Source organism: Hyperolius riggenbachi, chromosome 6 (assembly GCF_040937935.1).
Source record: "Hyperolius riggenbachi isolate aHypRig1 chromosome 6, aHypRig1.pri, whole genome shotgun sequence".
NCBI lineage: Eukaryota > Metazoa > Chordata > Amphibia > Anura > Hyperoliidae > Hyperolius > Hyperolius riggenbachi.
The window spans coordinates 226,140,798-226,155,704 of NC_090651.1; the positions used below are offsets into that span (position 1 = coordinate 226,140,798).

A 14,907-nucleotide genomic window follows, 5' to 3' on the forward strand; every position below is an offset into this window, starting at 1 on the left:
GCAATGCCGGCCCCTCTGAATTACCAACCAATGACAGTTCATTTCCTCTGAGAGATTTTAGGTTTTAAACTTACAAACTGCCATAACTCACAAATGATACACGTCATATTCAGGTGGATAACAGATTCATACTTGTCAGAAAGTACAGATTAATATGACATCAGACATGGCTAGTGCAATGGACCCAGTTCTTGAGAAAGGTCATACCTCAATAACCGGACGGACTATCGCGGTGAATTTCATATCAGCACGATGGCCAGATTTTACCGAACAAGATTATATGAATTTTATAGCTGTGCGATGTACAGTCGCCATATAATTGACACAAAACCATACATCACATAACTTCAGGTCTGCTCTGGTCGGTCCTGGAGAGTCTGGCTTCCTCAGGGCCCCCCTGGGGAACCAGCTTTCTAGTCCTTTTCATGTAGACATCTGGCTGTAGGGGGAATGAGCTGGACCCTGCAGAGAATGTGGCCACGTGTGACATTCCTGAGGGTGGGGGGAGGCATTCCTGAGGGGTGAGGGGAACAGATCTCTGGATTTAAAAAAACACAAAGAAGTCGTTTTCTGATCGCTTGCACGACTGCACAGATGCGACAGGGAGCGATCAGGAAATCGACTGTGAATTCTCCAGATTCACCTGCCCTTCTCACGGCTGTTCTGTGACAGTTTGGTCATGGTGATGATGGTAGTGGTGGTAATAAAGATAAAACATTTTTGAGTTTAGACTTTAAAGCGGAATAAAACCCAGCATTCCTTCTTGGCTCTAAAACATTATTTACAGCATATTATATACTACCACCATTTTTTTTTTACTAGAACAGCATTCAAAGGGTTAAACACAGGACTTCCCTATCGGGAAAGCTGGATGCATCCAAACTGTAAATAATGTTATCTTGTATTTAATTGTATCAAGTGAGGAATGTAAACAAACACTTCTCTGACACTGCAGACTCTCTTGGACACAGACAGACACTCAGAAAGCATTTCTGCTTATATTTCAAGATGAAAAAGAACAGTTAGGGCCCGTTTTAACTAGAGCGAATCCGCATGCGTTTCCTGCATGCAGATTCGCATAGACAACAAAAGTGGATGGGACTGTTTCCACTTGTGCAGGATTCTGTGCGGTTTGCTGTGCAGAAAAAATCTGCACGGCAGACCCATCAGAATTCGCAAGCCGCACACCTGCACGCGATTCATCGGTAATGTAACGAAATAGGAAAACTGCAAGCATTTTAGTCTTGCGGTTTTCCCGGCGTTTCCGCGTGCGTTTCCGCTTAAAAACCCATGTCAATGCTTGCCGGCATTGACATGGTTAAAATCGCGTTGTACAAACCGTGAGCAATTCTGCATGAAAATCCGTATAGAAACAGCAACGAAACCACAACCGCATTCGTTGCCGCGATTTTCCAGTCGAAATCGGGCCGCAGTAGTGGAAACGGGCCCTAATGAATAAAATGTCAACTGCAAAAGTGTACTTTGGGAACTTGTAATTTCTAAATGAATAATAATACTTATGCACAAAAGCAAAAATGATAACCGTATGGCATATAAAAAGTAGGAAAACATGTTTTTGTTGAATATTACATCAGGGTTTTATACAGCTTTAAATTGATTTTACTGGGGAAGGAGAATATTTATATAAAGCAATATGATTTACCGTATTTTCTTTTTCTCTTGAGCTGATGCCTATACACGTGTTTTGTTGTTCTAATCATATTCATGTAAAAACAAGGAACACCAAGAGCTCCAATAGTGTAATATGTACTGGTAAATGGTTACTAGATAGAGTAAATATTAATACTCACAAACCAGGGTTACCATTAGGCAACCACTGTAAAGGCAGGTGGGGAGATTTTCCTGACCCCACTCAGGAATAAGAAGTCGCTCTCTGTAGATGAGAAAAAGGGGGTTCAACCCTCCACCCAGGGTGGACTCAATATTATGCAGGAGAACAGAGGCGCCAAAAGGATAAAAGAAAGCTAAATGAACTTAAAAACCAAATTCTTGGTAAATAGAGGAGGTAGTGGTGGACTAACCTCCTCCAAGTAGACACACAACGACTGTAGTAAAGACAGTCAATATATTTTATTTATGAACTCCAAATATGCAACGCGTTTCGCAGGTTTGATCCAGCTTCATCAGGCAATAACAATGGAGCAATAGCTGTAAACAGAGATAATTGGCTCATAACCAGGGCTGGCCTTAGGTTTCACAGCGCCCTGAGCGAAACCTGATTTTTGTGCCCCCCCCATCCTCTTCCCGCGTGCGTGCACACACGGGTATATACACACATACAGGCCCATTTGCAATTCACCATTTCTCCTGAGATATCTCCTAGGACAGTGGACCCAACCTTTTTGACATTGTAACACAAATGCTCAGATCTCCGTGACACGTTACATATGTATAATAGAAAAAATACTATTAATAACCACGAATGGATGGAAAGAGTGCATTATCTTGAATACACTTAAAAATGAAGGCTAGAACCTTTCAGGAATATTAATAACAACAATCAGTGGGACAGTTAGCCGCCCCCCCTCCCCCCTATTTAGAATAATAGCACAGCACCGACAATTTGCACCACGCGTTATAGCTGCAATGCGCCCCTCCCCCCCCCAAAAAAAATGCCCTCAGACTCAGTATAGGTAGGTAGCCAGGTATAGGTGCCCCCAGTATAGGATCTCATGTGTAGGTGCCCTCAATATAGGTTGCCAAGCATAGGTGCCCCCAATATAGGAAGTCAGTTGAAGGTCTCCATCCCCCCCATAGGTAGCCAGGCGTAGGTGCCTCCAGTATAGATAGCCAGCTGTTGGTGCCCTTAGTAAAGATAGCCAGATATAGGTGCCCCCAGTATAGGAATTAGGTGTAGGTGCCCTCAATATAGGCAACCAGCTATAGGCGCCCCCTTGGAAGCCGGCGCCCTGAGCGACCGCTCTGGTCGCTCAGGTCATAGGCCGGCTATGCTCATAACCCATGTGAAGTCATACAGTCATAAAAAAAATAAAATATATATAAACTAATAACTATAAATAAATATCAAACATTAGAGGTAAAATAGGTATTAAAAAGTGGGGGTGATTGGGATAAAGACAGTGGAAAAGGTAATTGTGAGCAGTGATGAGCAAAACTATTAATATTCTTTTCGCATAAAATCTTGCAAAAATAATGTTTAAGGCCTGGTGCACACCAGAGGAGTTTTTCTGAGCGTTTTGAATTTTTAAATCTGCTGCTAATGTTATCCTATGTGTCTGTGCACACTGGAGCAATGAAGTTTTGTAAAAAAAAAAAACCCCATAGCATTACATTGGGAAGAGCTTTTAGAGGTTTCAAAAGCTCTTCCCAATGTAATGCTATGGGGTTTTTTACAAAACCTCATTGCTCCAGTGTGCACAGACACATAGGATAACATTAGCAGCAGATTTAAAAACTCAAAACGCTCATAAAAACTCCTCTGGTGTGCTCCAGGCCTAAGGCCCAGTGCACACCAAAACCGCTAGCAGATCCGCAATACGCTAGCGGTTTTGGGAGCTGATTTCAGAGCGATTCTAGGTATGTTTAGAGAGGTTTTCTAAACATACCTAGCGGTTTTGCGTGTGTTTTTGTGTAGCAGATTACACATATTGTTACAGTAAAAGCTGTTACAGAACAGCTACTGTAACAAAAATGCCTGGCAAACTGCTCTGAACTAGCGTTTTTCAGAGCGGTTTGCGGTTTTCCTATACTTTACATTGAGGACGAAACGCTTCCGAAAACCGCAAACGCGCAGCAGGAGGCGCGTTTGCGGCTTGGCAAAAAACGCAAACCGCCGGTGTGCACCATCCCATTGCAATACATTAGACAAGCGTTTTTAGAGGCGGATGCGGCCGGCGGATCGCTCCAAAAACCGCTCGGTGTGCACTGGGCCTTATTCAGTTTTGCATACATTGCAAATTTGTACGAAAAGAACACCGATCTTTTGAGCTAGAATAAAAAATATTGTTTTAGACGTTTTACGCTAAAACATAGTTTTATATGTTTTCACAATAAAATATTGATCTCGTGCATTTTTGCGCTAAAAGCAAAGAATGTAAAAATCCAAGATATACCTCGAATCGAAAACCGTATTCTCAATGCAAAAATTCACAAGCAATGGAAAAAAATGAAGGTATCATAAGGAAAGGAAAGCTGGGACTTACCATATGTGGTCAGCAGTAGAGATGTGGCGAACGGTTCCCGAACTGTTCGCCGGCGAACATCTCTAAATTCATGGGCCTCTTACTACTTCCGGGTTGCAATGACCCGGAGTAGTACGCCTGCGCTGCCCGGCGGAGCGCGTCCTAGATCGCGCTCCCGTTGCCGGGCACTCTCTGCGCATGAGCGACGTCACGCTCATGCGCAGAGAGCGCCCGGCAACAGGAGCGCGATCTAGGACGCGCTCCGCCGGGCAGCGCAGGCGTACTACTCCGGGTTATTGCGACCCGGAAGTAGTAAGAGGCCCAGAGAGGTTCGCCAGGCGAACTGTTCGGCCCAACACTAGTCAGCAGAAGAGCCAGGCACCTCTGTGAGGGCTCACTTCCAGGAGTGCTCATTTATACTACTTTGGGGGTTGATTGACCCATCCTGTCTAAAACAATATTTTTTATTCTAGCAGGAAAGATCAGTGTTCCTTTCGTGGAAATTTGCAATGTACGAGAAAACCGTGCAAGATAACGGGATTTTTTTTCCAAAAATGTTTGTTTGAAAATTGAATTAAACATTATTTTTGCAAGATTTTATGCGAAAAGAATATTAATAGTTTTGTTCATCACTGCTCACAATTACCTTTTCCACTGTCTTTATCCCAATCACCCCCACTTTTTAATACCTATTTCACCTATAATGTTTGATATTTATATATAGTTATAAGTTTATATATATTTTATTTTTTTAATGACTGTATGACTACACATGGGTTATGAGCCAATTATCTCTGTTTACAGCTATTGCTCCGTTGTTATTGCCTGATGAAGCAGGATCAAACCTGCGAAACGCGTTGCATATTTGGAATTCATAAATAAAATATATTGACTGTCTTTACTACAGTCGTTGTGTGTCTACATGCAGGAGGTAAGTCCACCACTACCTCCTCTATTTACCAAGAATTTGGTTTTTAGCTTCCTTTTATACTTTTGGCGCCTCTGTTCTCCTGCATAATCATATTAATGTAGCTTAGCACCTGGTGTTGCAATAATGGGGGAAGTATGTAAGGGGTACCGTTAAAAATGGCGCAAGTTGAAAAATGGTTGCACCGTTCCGCCGATAAATGTATCATAAAATGCTATTTACCGTTTTAATGTAAATACATTAATGTTTAATACATTAAAACTGTAAATTGCATTTTATGATACATTTATCGGCGGAATGGTGCGCCATTAAAAAATACAGGGGGAGGCTAGCGTTAGGCAGCGGGGGTCGGAGGGGGAGAGTGTTAGGCAGCGGAGGTCAGAGGTGGAGAGTGTTAGGCAGCGGGGGTCGGAGGGGGAGAGTGTTAGGCAGCGGAGGTGGAGGGAGTAGGATTAGGTGGAGGGAGGATGTGTGCAGAGGCATACATTACTTTGTCCCTGCAATCGCTCCTTCACTTCCTAGTTAGTTTGCTGCAGTCGTGCAGCCAGCCAATCACCATGTGGGGACTGAAGCCGCAAGGTGATTGGCTGGATGTAGGACTACTGCAAACTAACTAAGTAAACTGCAAACGAACTAAGTAAGTGAAGGAGCGATCGGCGGTACAAGGTAATGTATGCCTATGCACACATCCTCCCTCCACCTAATCCTACTCCCTCCACCCCCGCTGCCTAACACTCTCCCTCTCCGACCCCCGCTGCCTAACACTACCCCCCCCCCCATCCCCCACTGCCTAACACTAGCCCCCTGCATTTTTTAACACTTATAACACTATTTAGCGTTATAAGTGTAAGTCACCCTGCATGCACCATTTTTTAACACTTATAATGCTAAATAGCGTTATATAATGCAAGTCAATGCGGCGCTGCCACTTTTATGCTCTTGGCGCTGTGCGCCATTTTTATCTGTCCCTCTATAGAAGGGTTGGCTGATAACTTATTATTTGTAAATAAAGAACCGAGAGCCCAATATAGTTTAGTATGTCAAGGCAATTGATTAAATGAAAAGAGTATAGAGTAATACTAACAAACCAGGGTTACCTCCAGGCAACCACTGTATAAGCAGAGGTGAGGAGATTGTCCTGTCCCCACTCAGGAATAAGAAGTCGCTCTCTGTAGACGTGAAGAAAAAGAGGTATCCCCCTCCACCAAGGGTGGATATTAAACGTATTGTAAAACTTGTGTATTCAAAACACGGTATATTTATTGGTACACTCCAAGGGTTAATCGCAACGCATTTCGCAGGCCTAAACCCGCTTCAATGCGAAACTCATTGCAATTAACCCTTGCAGTGTACCAATAAATATACCATGTTTTACAAGTTGTTGTGTCTGCTTGAAGGAGGTAAGTCCACCACTGCCTCCTAAGCAATTTTTAAATATTTTAATTACTGATTTTATCCTTTTGGCACCTCTGTTCTCTTTTACAAACGTATTATTTGTTTAATATAGATACATGGGTTGATATTAGGATTGATTTAAATATATGAGTAAAAGGGTTATGTTGTTCAGATTTTTTGATCATGCTGCAGCCACTTGCATTATACTTTTGTGTGATGGGTGTCTTACTGTGTATCTGTACCTCTGTGCAGTTTACTAAAACCACAGTCTCATTACAGCGCTTGCTTTATGTATTGTGCCTTCTTTAGTTTTATGTGCTGCATTTTGTGATGCTAATTATACTGCTACGAATACTGGCTACTGAATGTTTATTACTTATAAAATGCACTGCAATGTGCTTTAGTGCTGACTATGACAGTGTGCAATGATTTGTGGTCAGGGCCGTGCAGAGGGTCCTTAAGTGGGGAGTGTTCAAATTTAAAAAAGGGGCCTGGCAACGCCTTCCCCCGCATGCCCACCTCCTCGTTTCTGGCTAGGGGGTATTGGTTGTCATGTGGGTGCTGAATGCAGATGCTGGGTGCCATGTGGGTTCTGGGTGTATGTACAGAGTGTCGTGTGAGTTCTGGCTATGGTTGGGTATCGAGTGTCATGCAGGTGTTGATTGCAAGCAGGGCCGGCCTTAGGTTTCACAGCGCCCTGAGCGTAACCAGATTTTGGTGCCCCCCCCCCCCCACATTCATCCTCTTCGCGTGTGAGTGCACCACACACATACACTAATGGGGGGGGGGGGGATCTGCTGCCTAAATACACTAAAAGGGGATCTGCGACTGCAAGACTAGTAGCCTAAGCCTATATACACTAAAGGGGGGATCTGCCTACATATGCAAGACCAGATCCCCCCCTTAGTGTATATGGGCTTAGGCTACTAGTCTTGCAGTCGCAGATCCCCTTATAGTGTATTTAAGCAGCAGATCCCCCCCCTTAGTGTAAGTGTCCAGCTACAGATCCCCCCCAGTATAGGTTAGCCAGATGAGTGCCCACAGTATAGGTAGCCAGTATACTTGTCCCAGCTATAGGTTAGATAGGTAGGTGCCCCCAGTACAGGTTAGATAGGTAGCTGCCCCCAGTGTATAGGTTAGATAGGTAGGTACCTGCAATATTGGTTAGATAGGTAGCTGCCCCAGTATAGATTAGATAGGTAACTGCCCCCAGTATAGATTAGATAGGTAGATGCCCCCAGTATAGATTAGATAGGTAGCTGCCCCCAGTATAGATTAGATAGGTAGCTGCCCCCAGTATAGATTAGTTAGGTAGCTACCCCCAGTATAGGATAGATAGGTAGCTGCCCCCAGTATAGATTAGATAGGTAGGTGCCCCCAGTATTGACTAGATAGGTAGGTGCGCCCAGTGTAGATTAGATAGGTAGCTGCCCCCCAGTATAGGTTAGATAGGTAGGTGCCCCCAGTATTGGCTAGATAGGTAGGTGCCCCCAGTGTAGATTAGATAGGTAGGTGCCCCCAATATAGATTAGATAGGTAGCTGCCCCCCAGTATAGATTAGATAGGTAGCTGCCCCCCAGTATAGATTAGGTAGGTAGGTAGGTAACACCCCCCCCCCCCTAGGTAGGTAGGTAGGTAGGTAGCCCCCCCCCCATAGAGGAGGGGGGAGCCGCGGGGAGGGCAGCCCGACCTCTCCCTCCCTTCCTCTCCGGGCACCCTCCGTGCTCCCCCCCTCCGATCCGATGCAGACTGCTAAGGGAACAACTCACCTTCCTGGTTCCAAACGCCGGCTCCTCTCACTTGCTGCTGGTCGCCTCTTCTACATAGCCGCTGATGCACAATAAACTTCCTGTTAAGCAGGAAGTTTATTGTGCATCAGCGGCTATGTAGAAGAGGCGACCAGCAGCAAGTGAGAGGAGCCGGCGATCGGAACCAGGAAGGTGAGTTGTTCCCTTAGCAGTCTGCATCGGATCGGAGGGGGGAAGCACGGAGGGTGCCCGGAGAGGAAGGGAGGGAGAGGTCGGGCTGCCCTCCCCGCGGCTCCCCCCTCCATCACGGCGGCCACACGGGCATGTTTGCCCCATCACCCCCAGCAGCGCACCAGGGGGCGGAGCGAGACGGACCCAGCCGGGGCCCTGCAGTTGCGGCCAGGTCAGGTGGCACGAGCGCCCCCTGGAAGCCGGCGCCCTGAGCGATCGCACCGGTCGCTCAGGTCAAAGGCCGGCCCTGATTGCAAGTACTTAGTGCCATGTGAGATCTGGGTGCATGTATTGGATGTCTTTGGAACTTGGTGGATGGCTTTGGAACTTGGTGCCGTGTGAGTACTGTGCCATGTGGGTGTTGATTAGGGGGGTCTTAGGTGCAAATACTGAGTGCCAAGTGGGTACTGGGAGTGAGTACTTGGTGATGTATGAGTGATGGGCGCTGGCTAGTGGGGTATTTGTTGTAATGTAGGTGCTAAAGGCAGGTGCTGGGTGCCATGTGGGTTCTGGGTGCTGGCCCAGGGTGTCATGTGGATTCTGGTATCAAGCATCATGTGGGTGTTGATTGCTGGTACTCAGTCCCTTGTGAGTTCTGGGTGCAAGTACTGGATGTCATATGTGAGTGCTTGGTGTGGGTGCTAGGCACCAAGTGGAGGCTTAGTGCAACTGGGAACTACTGCAGATGAAGCATGTGGGTGTTGGGTGCAGGTACTGGGTATTACATAGGTGTGAATACTTGGTGCCATGCCTGCACTGGGTGCTAGCTATGGGTGGGCATTGTGTGTCATGTGGGTTCTGAGTGCAGGTACTTTGGGTGCTAGTACTAGTTATGGGACTGCAGATAGTGGGTGACATGTGAAGGCTGTGTGCAGGTGTGAGTAGTGAGTGCCACGTCGGAGCTGGGTGCAAGTACTGTGCCATGTGGGTGTGAGTACTGGGTGCCAGTTATAGGGTGAAGGGGTGCAGGTACTGGGTGTCATGTGGCTGTTTGATGCAAGTACAAAGTGCCATATGGAGGCCGGATGTGAGTATTGGGTGCAGGGTGCTTGGTGCAAGTACTGGGTGTTTGCTATAGTGGGGGTTAGTAGTTGAGTGTAATGTGAGTGCTGAATATTGGTGGGATTGCCGTGGGTGCAGGGGGTGGGAGGTCACTGTGGGTGCTGCTATGAATGGCATAGTTTCTGCTAGGGGAGGTAGAGGTCAGTGTGGTTGCTGGCGGAGGTAGAGTTCAGTATGGGTGCTGGGGGAAGGGTAGGTCACTGTGGGTGCTGGGAGGATAAGTAACTGTGGGTGCTTGGGGAAGAAGTAACTGTGGGCGCTGTGGAAAGTAGAGGTCAGTATGGGTGCTGGAGGAAAGGGAGGTTACTGTGGGTCCTTTGGGGGAGGTCACTGTGGGTCTTGGGGGAGGTACAGGTCATTGTGGGTGCTGGGGGAAAGGGAGGTCACTGTGGCGCTACTATGAATGGCATAGTTGCTGCTAAGGGAGGAAGAGGTCAGTGTGGCTGCTGGAGGAGGTAGAGGTCATTGTGGGTGCTGGGGAAAGGGTAGCTCACTGTGGGCTCTGGGAGAGGTCAGTGTGGTTACTGGAGGAGGGAGTTGATGCTGGGTGTTGAGAGAGGCCACTGTGGGCACGCGCAATGGGAGAGGTCACTGTAGGTGATGCTTTTGGGATGGGAGGTCCCTGTGGGTGCTGCAGGGGACAGGAGGGTAGCCACTGGGGGAGGGAAAGATCACTGTGGGTGCTGGGGGAGGGATAGGTCAGTGTGGGTGCTGGGGGAGGGATAGGTCAGTGTGGGTGCTGGGGGAGGGAGAGGTCACTGTGGGTGCTAGGTGGAGGGAGAGGTCACTGTGGGTGCTAGATGGAGGGAAAGGTCACTGTGGGTGCTAGATGGAGGGAAAGGTCACTGTGGGTGCTAGATGGAGGGAGAGGTCACTGTAAGTGCTGGAGGAGGGAGAGGTCACTGTGGGTGATAGATGGAGGGAAAGGTCACTGTGGGTGCTGGGGGAGGGAGAGGTCACTGTGGGAGCTAGGTGGAGGGAGAGTTCACTGTGTGTGCTAGATGAAGGGAAAGGTGACTGTGGGTGCCGAGGAAGGGAGAGGTCACTGTGGGTGCTTGGTGAAGGGGTCACTGTGGGTACTGGGGAGGGAGAGGTTAGTATGGGTCCTATGTGGAGGTAGAGGTCACTGTGGTTGCTAGGTGAAGGAGAGGTCACTGTGGGTGCTAGGGGAGGGAGTGGTCACTGTGGGTACTAGGTTGAGGGAGAAGTCACTGTGGGTGCTGAGAGAGGTAGAGGTCAGCATGGGTCCGAGGTGGAGGGAGAGGTCACTGTGGGTGCTAGGGGAGGGAGTGGTGACTGTGGGTACTAAGTGGAGGGAGAGGTCACTGTGGGTGCTGAGGGAGGTAGAAGTCAGTATGGGTCCTAGGTGAAGGGATAGGTCAGTATGCCACACTAGGATTCCTGTCTGGGCCTCTTCACTTGAAAGTGTCCCGGGTGGGGGCGGAGCTTCCCGTGGGTGGGCGGGGCTTATCACAATCGGGGGCAGAGCTTATTTTGCACGGCCAGAGGGGCCTGTTGTGAAGATTTTAAAAAGGGGGGATGCCTAGGCACCTAGAGCACCCCCCTCTGCACATGCCTGTTTGTGGTGTTTTCTTTACTATTATGTGGTAGCTATTACACTGCTATGTACTGGTAGTAGTAGTAATATTGGTGGGATTGTTACTCTGTGCCAGGGTTGACACTTCCATAGTGGCGAATTGGGCAACTGTCCCAGCCCCCCCCCCCCCCCCCAGGTATCCCCACAAATTGATTGTGGTCCACTGAGTTTTAGGAAGCGTAGAAACTTACTTGTTCTGGCTGGCCATGTTTCTCCATCAGTCTGTGTGCTCCCATCTCCCTGCATTACGTAATGATGTGCGCCAGGTCACGCAGTAGAGGTGCCCCTGCAAGGATGAAGAAGGGAATGCATGGAACAATGGAGCTAACATAGGTGACTCGCTACGCTGCCGAAAATTCTGCAGGGGCCTGGCAATCACTATAAAGATGGTGGGAGACCTGGGAGGGCCCAGCAGCTGGCTCATGGGTGGTGGGAATTTGCCAGTAACAAAGGGACCCCAAATACCTCTTATACGGGGCCCCCTGGTTAATTTTGCTCAGAAGCCCCATTGTAACTAGAGCTAACCCTGCTCTGTGAATGTGTGCAATCTACTGCAACTACAATTTCACAACAGTGCAGAGTAGAGCTGCAAAGTAACTCTTCACACAGGAGAAAGACTTGTGTCTGGCTGGTGAGGACATTTTCATGTGTTCATAAAGCTTCATTATGTGGTCAGTGCTGGGAATGCTCAGGGCTGTGACCCCATGTTTACTGGCCCTGCAGTATGTTCCAGTCTGAGAATGAGCTTGTAGTAAACCTGACTGATGGTTTGGGGATGCACTGTTAATGTATTAAAATGGACCTGAACTCTTGCACAGGACAGAACTAAATCATGGATAAATGCACCCTGACTGTATTTAGAGAGTTTATCCTGTTTCATTCCCCCCTCATTTATGTCTAATCACAAATTGTAATTTGATCTCCCCCCCCCTTACCCGTGTCACATGACTGCCTTTGGCAGATAAGCCCATTTGAAAGCATAGGCAGTAAACAATATGTCTGCTTTCATGAATCAGGAAGTAGAAACTGTGCAGATTTATTTTAGGATTTGTATCAGCTGTAACAAATACATGTTTTTGTTTAAAGGTTGTTATGCTGTTGTGATCTCAGGCCCACTTTAACACTAGGTCAAACACTGGCAATCCAGCGCTGGAGACTTGGGCGCAGTCGGCGCCACCATAGACAATAATAGGAATTACAACTATAGCAGCGCACAGTAAGTAACTTTGGTGCCGCCAGAAGATGGGGCTGAAGTTACTTTTAAAACACTGTAATTCGCCTTCGAATTACATAATTCCCCACCATCCACATGGACCTAGAGGGGGAATAGTATTGAACGTCGCCAGGAACTTGTGCAGCAGCAGGATAAGCTATACCGGCTGTATCCTGCGCCCAAGTCTCCCGGCGGCGATTCCTCTCGTTCGCCACTAGGTTTAGTCATGTGAATGTATAAAGCTTACTATGGATAGATATTTTATTTTCATTCTAATATAAGACATCATCATACTAAACAATATAGTTTTTCTTTTTTTAACATTTTAGGAGCGCTCTCTTCTAAAGCTGGGAGAAGAGATTAATCGCCTCTCCAAGTACGAGGTGCAGAGTAAAAGGAAGGATCACATCATTTCAACTCTGAGAAGTGAGATCTCCCAGCTTCAGAGCGATCTCCAGCACACAAGCAACTCACATGCAAAGAGAGAGGAGGTCAGTTTCCTTCCTGGGTTTTGTTAGTATTATTGACCCATGGCATGCCAAAGAAAGAAGAACTGAACAGATGGTGGCTGAAGGCCGAGTGATCACTTGTTTTGCCCACTAGCAGTTAAGGAGTGGGATTTATGCAGTATGCACCCACAGATGTTAGGTGCATGCAATACATAGGTAAAAACATTGGGTTAAAGAACCCATTAACGGGTGACAAAAAAAATGAATGAAGCCCCTTTTCTGAAGTGTCCTGGACCTACTCATTACCATGGTGCCCCCTCTTCCCCATCCCCGCTTCTATTCATTTTCTACAGGGTCCTCCAGTTAATCCAGGAATCTCCCCCTAGTGGCCGCACATGTGTCAGACTCAGAACTGTGCAGGCGCAAGTTCTAAGTTGCACAGTGAAAGAAAGTTCTCCTGACCAAGCACTTCGCTTCACAGTTCAAAATAGTTGATAGGTATTCTCTCAGTTCAGGGGAAGCAATTTTGTAATGTTACTAACTGCATTGGAGATACTCCTTTCTTGTTAAACAGAACAACAATACTTTTTAAGTGAATATGTTTACTTGTAAAGTGATAGTTTTGAAACAAAATATTATATATATGATACAGGTGGTCGTAAACATACATAAAGCATCTGCTTGTTACTGTCAAAAATAGCATTTGTAAGTAAAGTTTAAAAAGAAATTACATATATTTCCTATAAACAGACTGCTGCTACTACCTCTGTTTCTGATTGGTACATTTGTATTATAGGATGGTTCGTCAGTGGAGCCCTTGGATCATTTAAGCCTTCATATGATAAATGGGTCCCCTGAAAATGAGGAATACTCCCCCTTTCATAACCTGTCACAGGAAGCTCTGGATTCCAGATCAAGCCACAGGGATGTATTTACAGGCTCAGAAAGGAATGTTTCCACCATATCCATTGCTGGTAGCCTCTCTGACGCACACAGAGATAGTCATAGCCCACATATGGAAGTAGAGGTAACACATTGTGATACATGGTGGTGTATGATTTTAAGGTCACTGTATTCGTTACATATTTCTTTATTTGCAAACAAATTCTATATGACATATGCATATCCACTTTCTTTTCCACTACTGATTAAGGCTAAGTTTCCACTTGTGCGAAAATGGGCCGATTCCTCGGCCACCAATACAGATGGAATTTGGTAGCCTATAGAATTCTATGCAGAGCATCAGAATTCGTGACCAAGGACAAATCTGAGGCCCTGCAGCATAACTGCTTGCATCACTGTCCGAATCCCATAGCTGTGCATAGCGCGGCTAGAGGGATTCGGCTGCGAGACACGAGCAGCTGTGCCGGCATCGCATCTCGCAAGACGCATGCCGGGCACAAGTGGAAAACGGGGCCTTAGATGTTATGTTTTATATTGTTGTACAGTTAGCCCTTCCAAAACTGATATTTCAGATTTGCATAGCTTCAGACGGGATAATTAACCAGGTTATAGTTAATATCTTCAGAAGAGCTTTTTGGCCTAACCTCTACTTCTAAGTTTCCATCTCTGCCCACAGCTGGGAAGCTTTGAAAGCTTCAGATGTCATGGAAGAAGTAGAAGGAAAGCTAAGCTTCTGGGTACATTTCCAGTCATAAATGGATACCCTTGGCTCTTTAGTATCTAAAGCAAAAAGTATGGACAGGCACACAGAGAAATGAACTGCAGAGACTGTGCAAAAGATGTGATTGTGCCGTTTGCTAGTAGATACTCCTCATGTGCTCAAAGCATGCAGTCAAAGGTGCTGAGCAAAACAACAAGATTCCAGAATCGCTATTTATTGCAACATATAGTGAAAAAATGACATCCAATGTAACAACATTTAAAATACAAAAGTAGGATACTTGGATGATCACATCTGGCAGTGAAGGGGTGTCAAGGTGAGCGTCGTGGGGTTCATGCCCTGATGACCATTTCACTTTGAACAAGCCTCCTCTGAGGCTCTAATGTGCACAAATCGGTGCTGTGTACTACTTCCTTAAAAGCGTTTCATAGAGGAGGCGCTAACGGCTCGTTCACACTAAGAGCATTTTTGCCTTTTTTTCAAACGCTTGTAAAATT

General features: G+C 46.6%; 1 protein-coding gene across 1 annotated transcript in view; it reads left to right on the forward strand.

The window, feature by feature from the left end:
* CCDC27 (coiled-coil domain containing 27) overlaps positions 1-14,907 on the forward strand; it is an 85,644-nt gene that overhangs the window by 40,385 nt on the left and 30,352 nt on the right. Inside the window, exons 5-6 of the mRNA XM_068242737.1 lie at positions 12,667-12,828; positions 13,583-13,813. Of these exons, the coding sequence (XP_068098838.1) occupies positions 12,667-12,828; positions 13,583-13,813 (393 nt within the window). The remainder of the gene's footprint in view (positions 1-12,666; positions 12,829-13,582; positions 13,814-14,907) is intronic.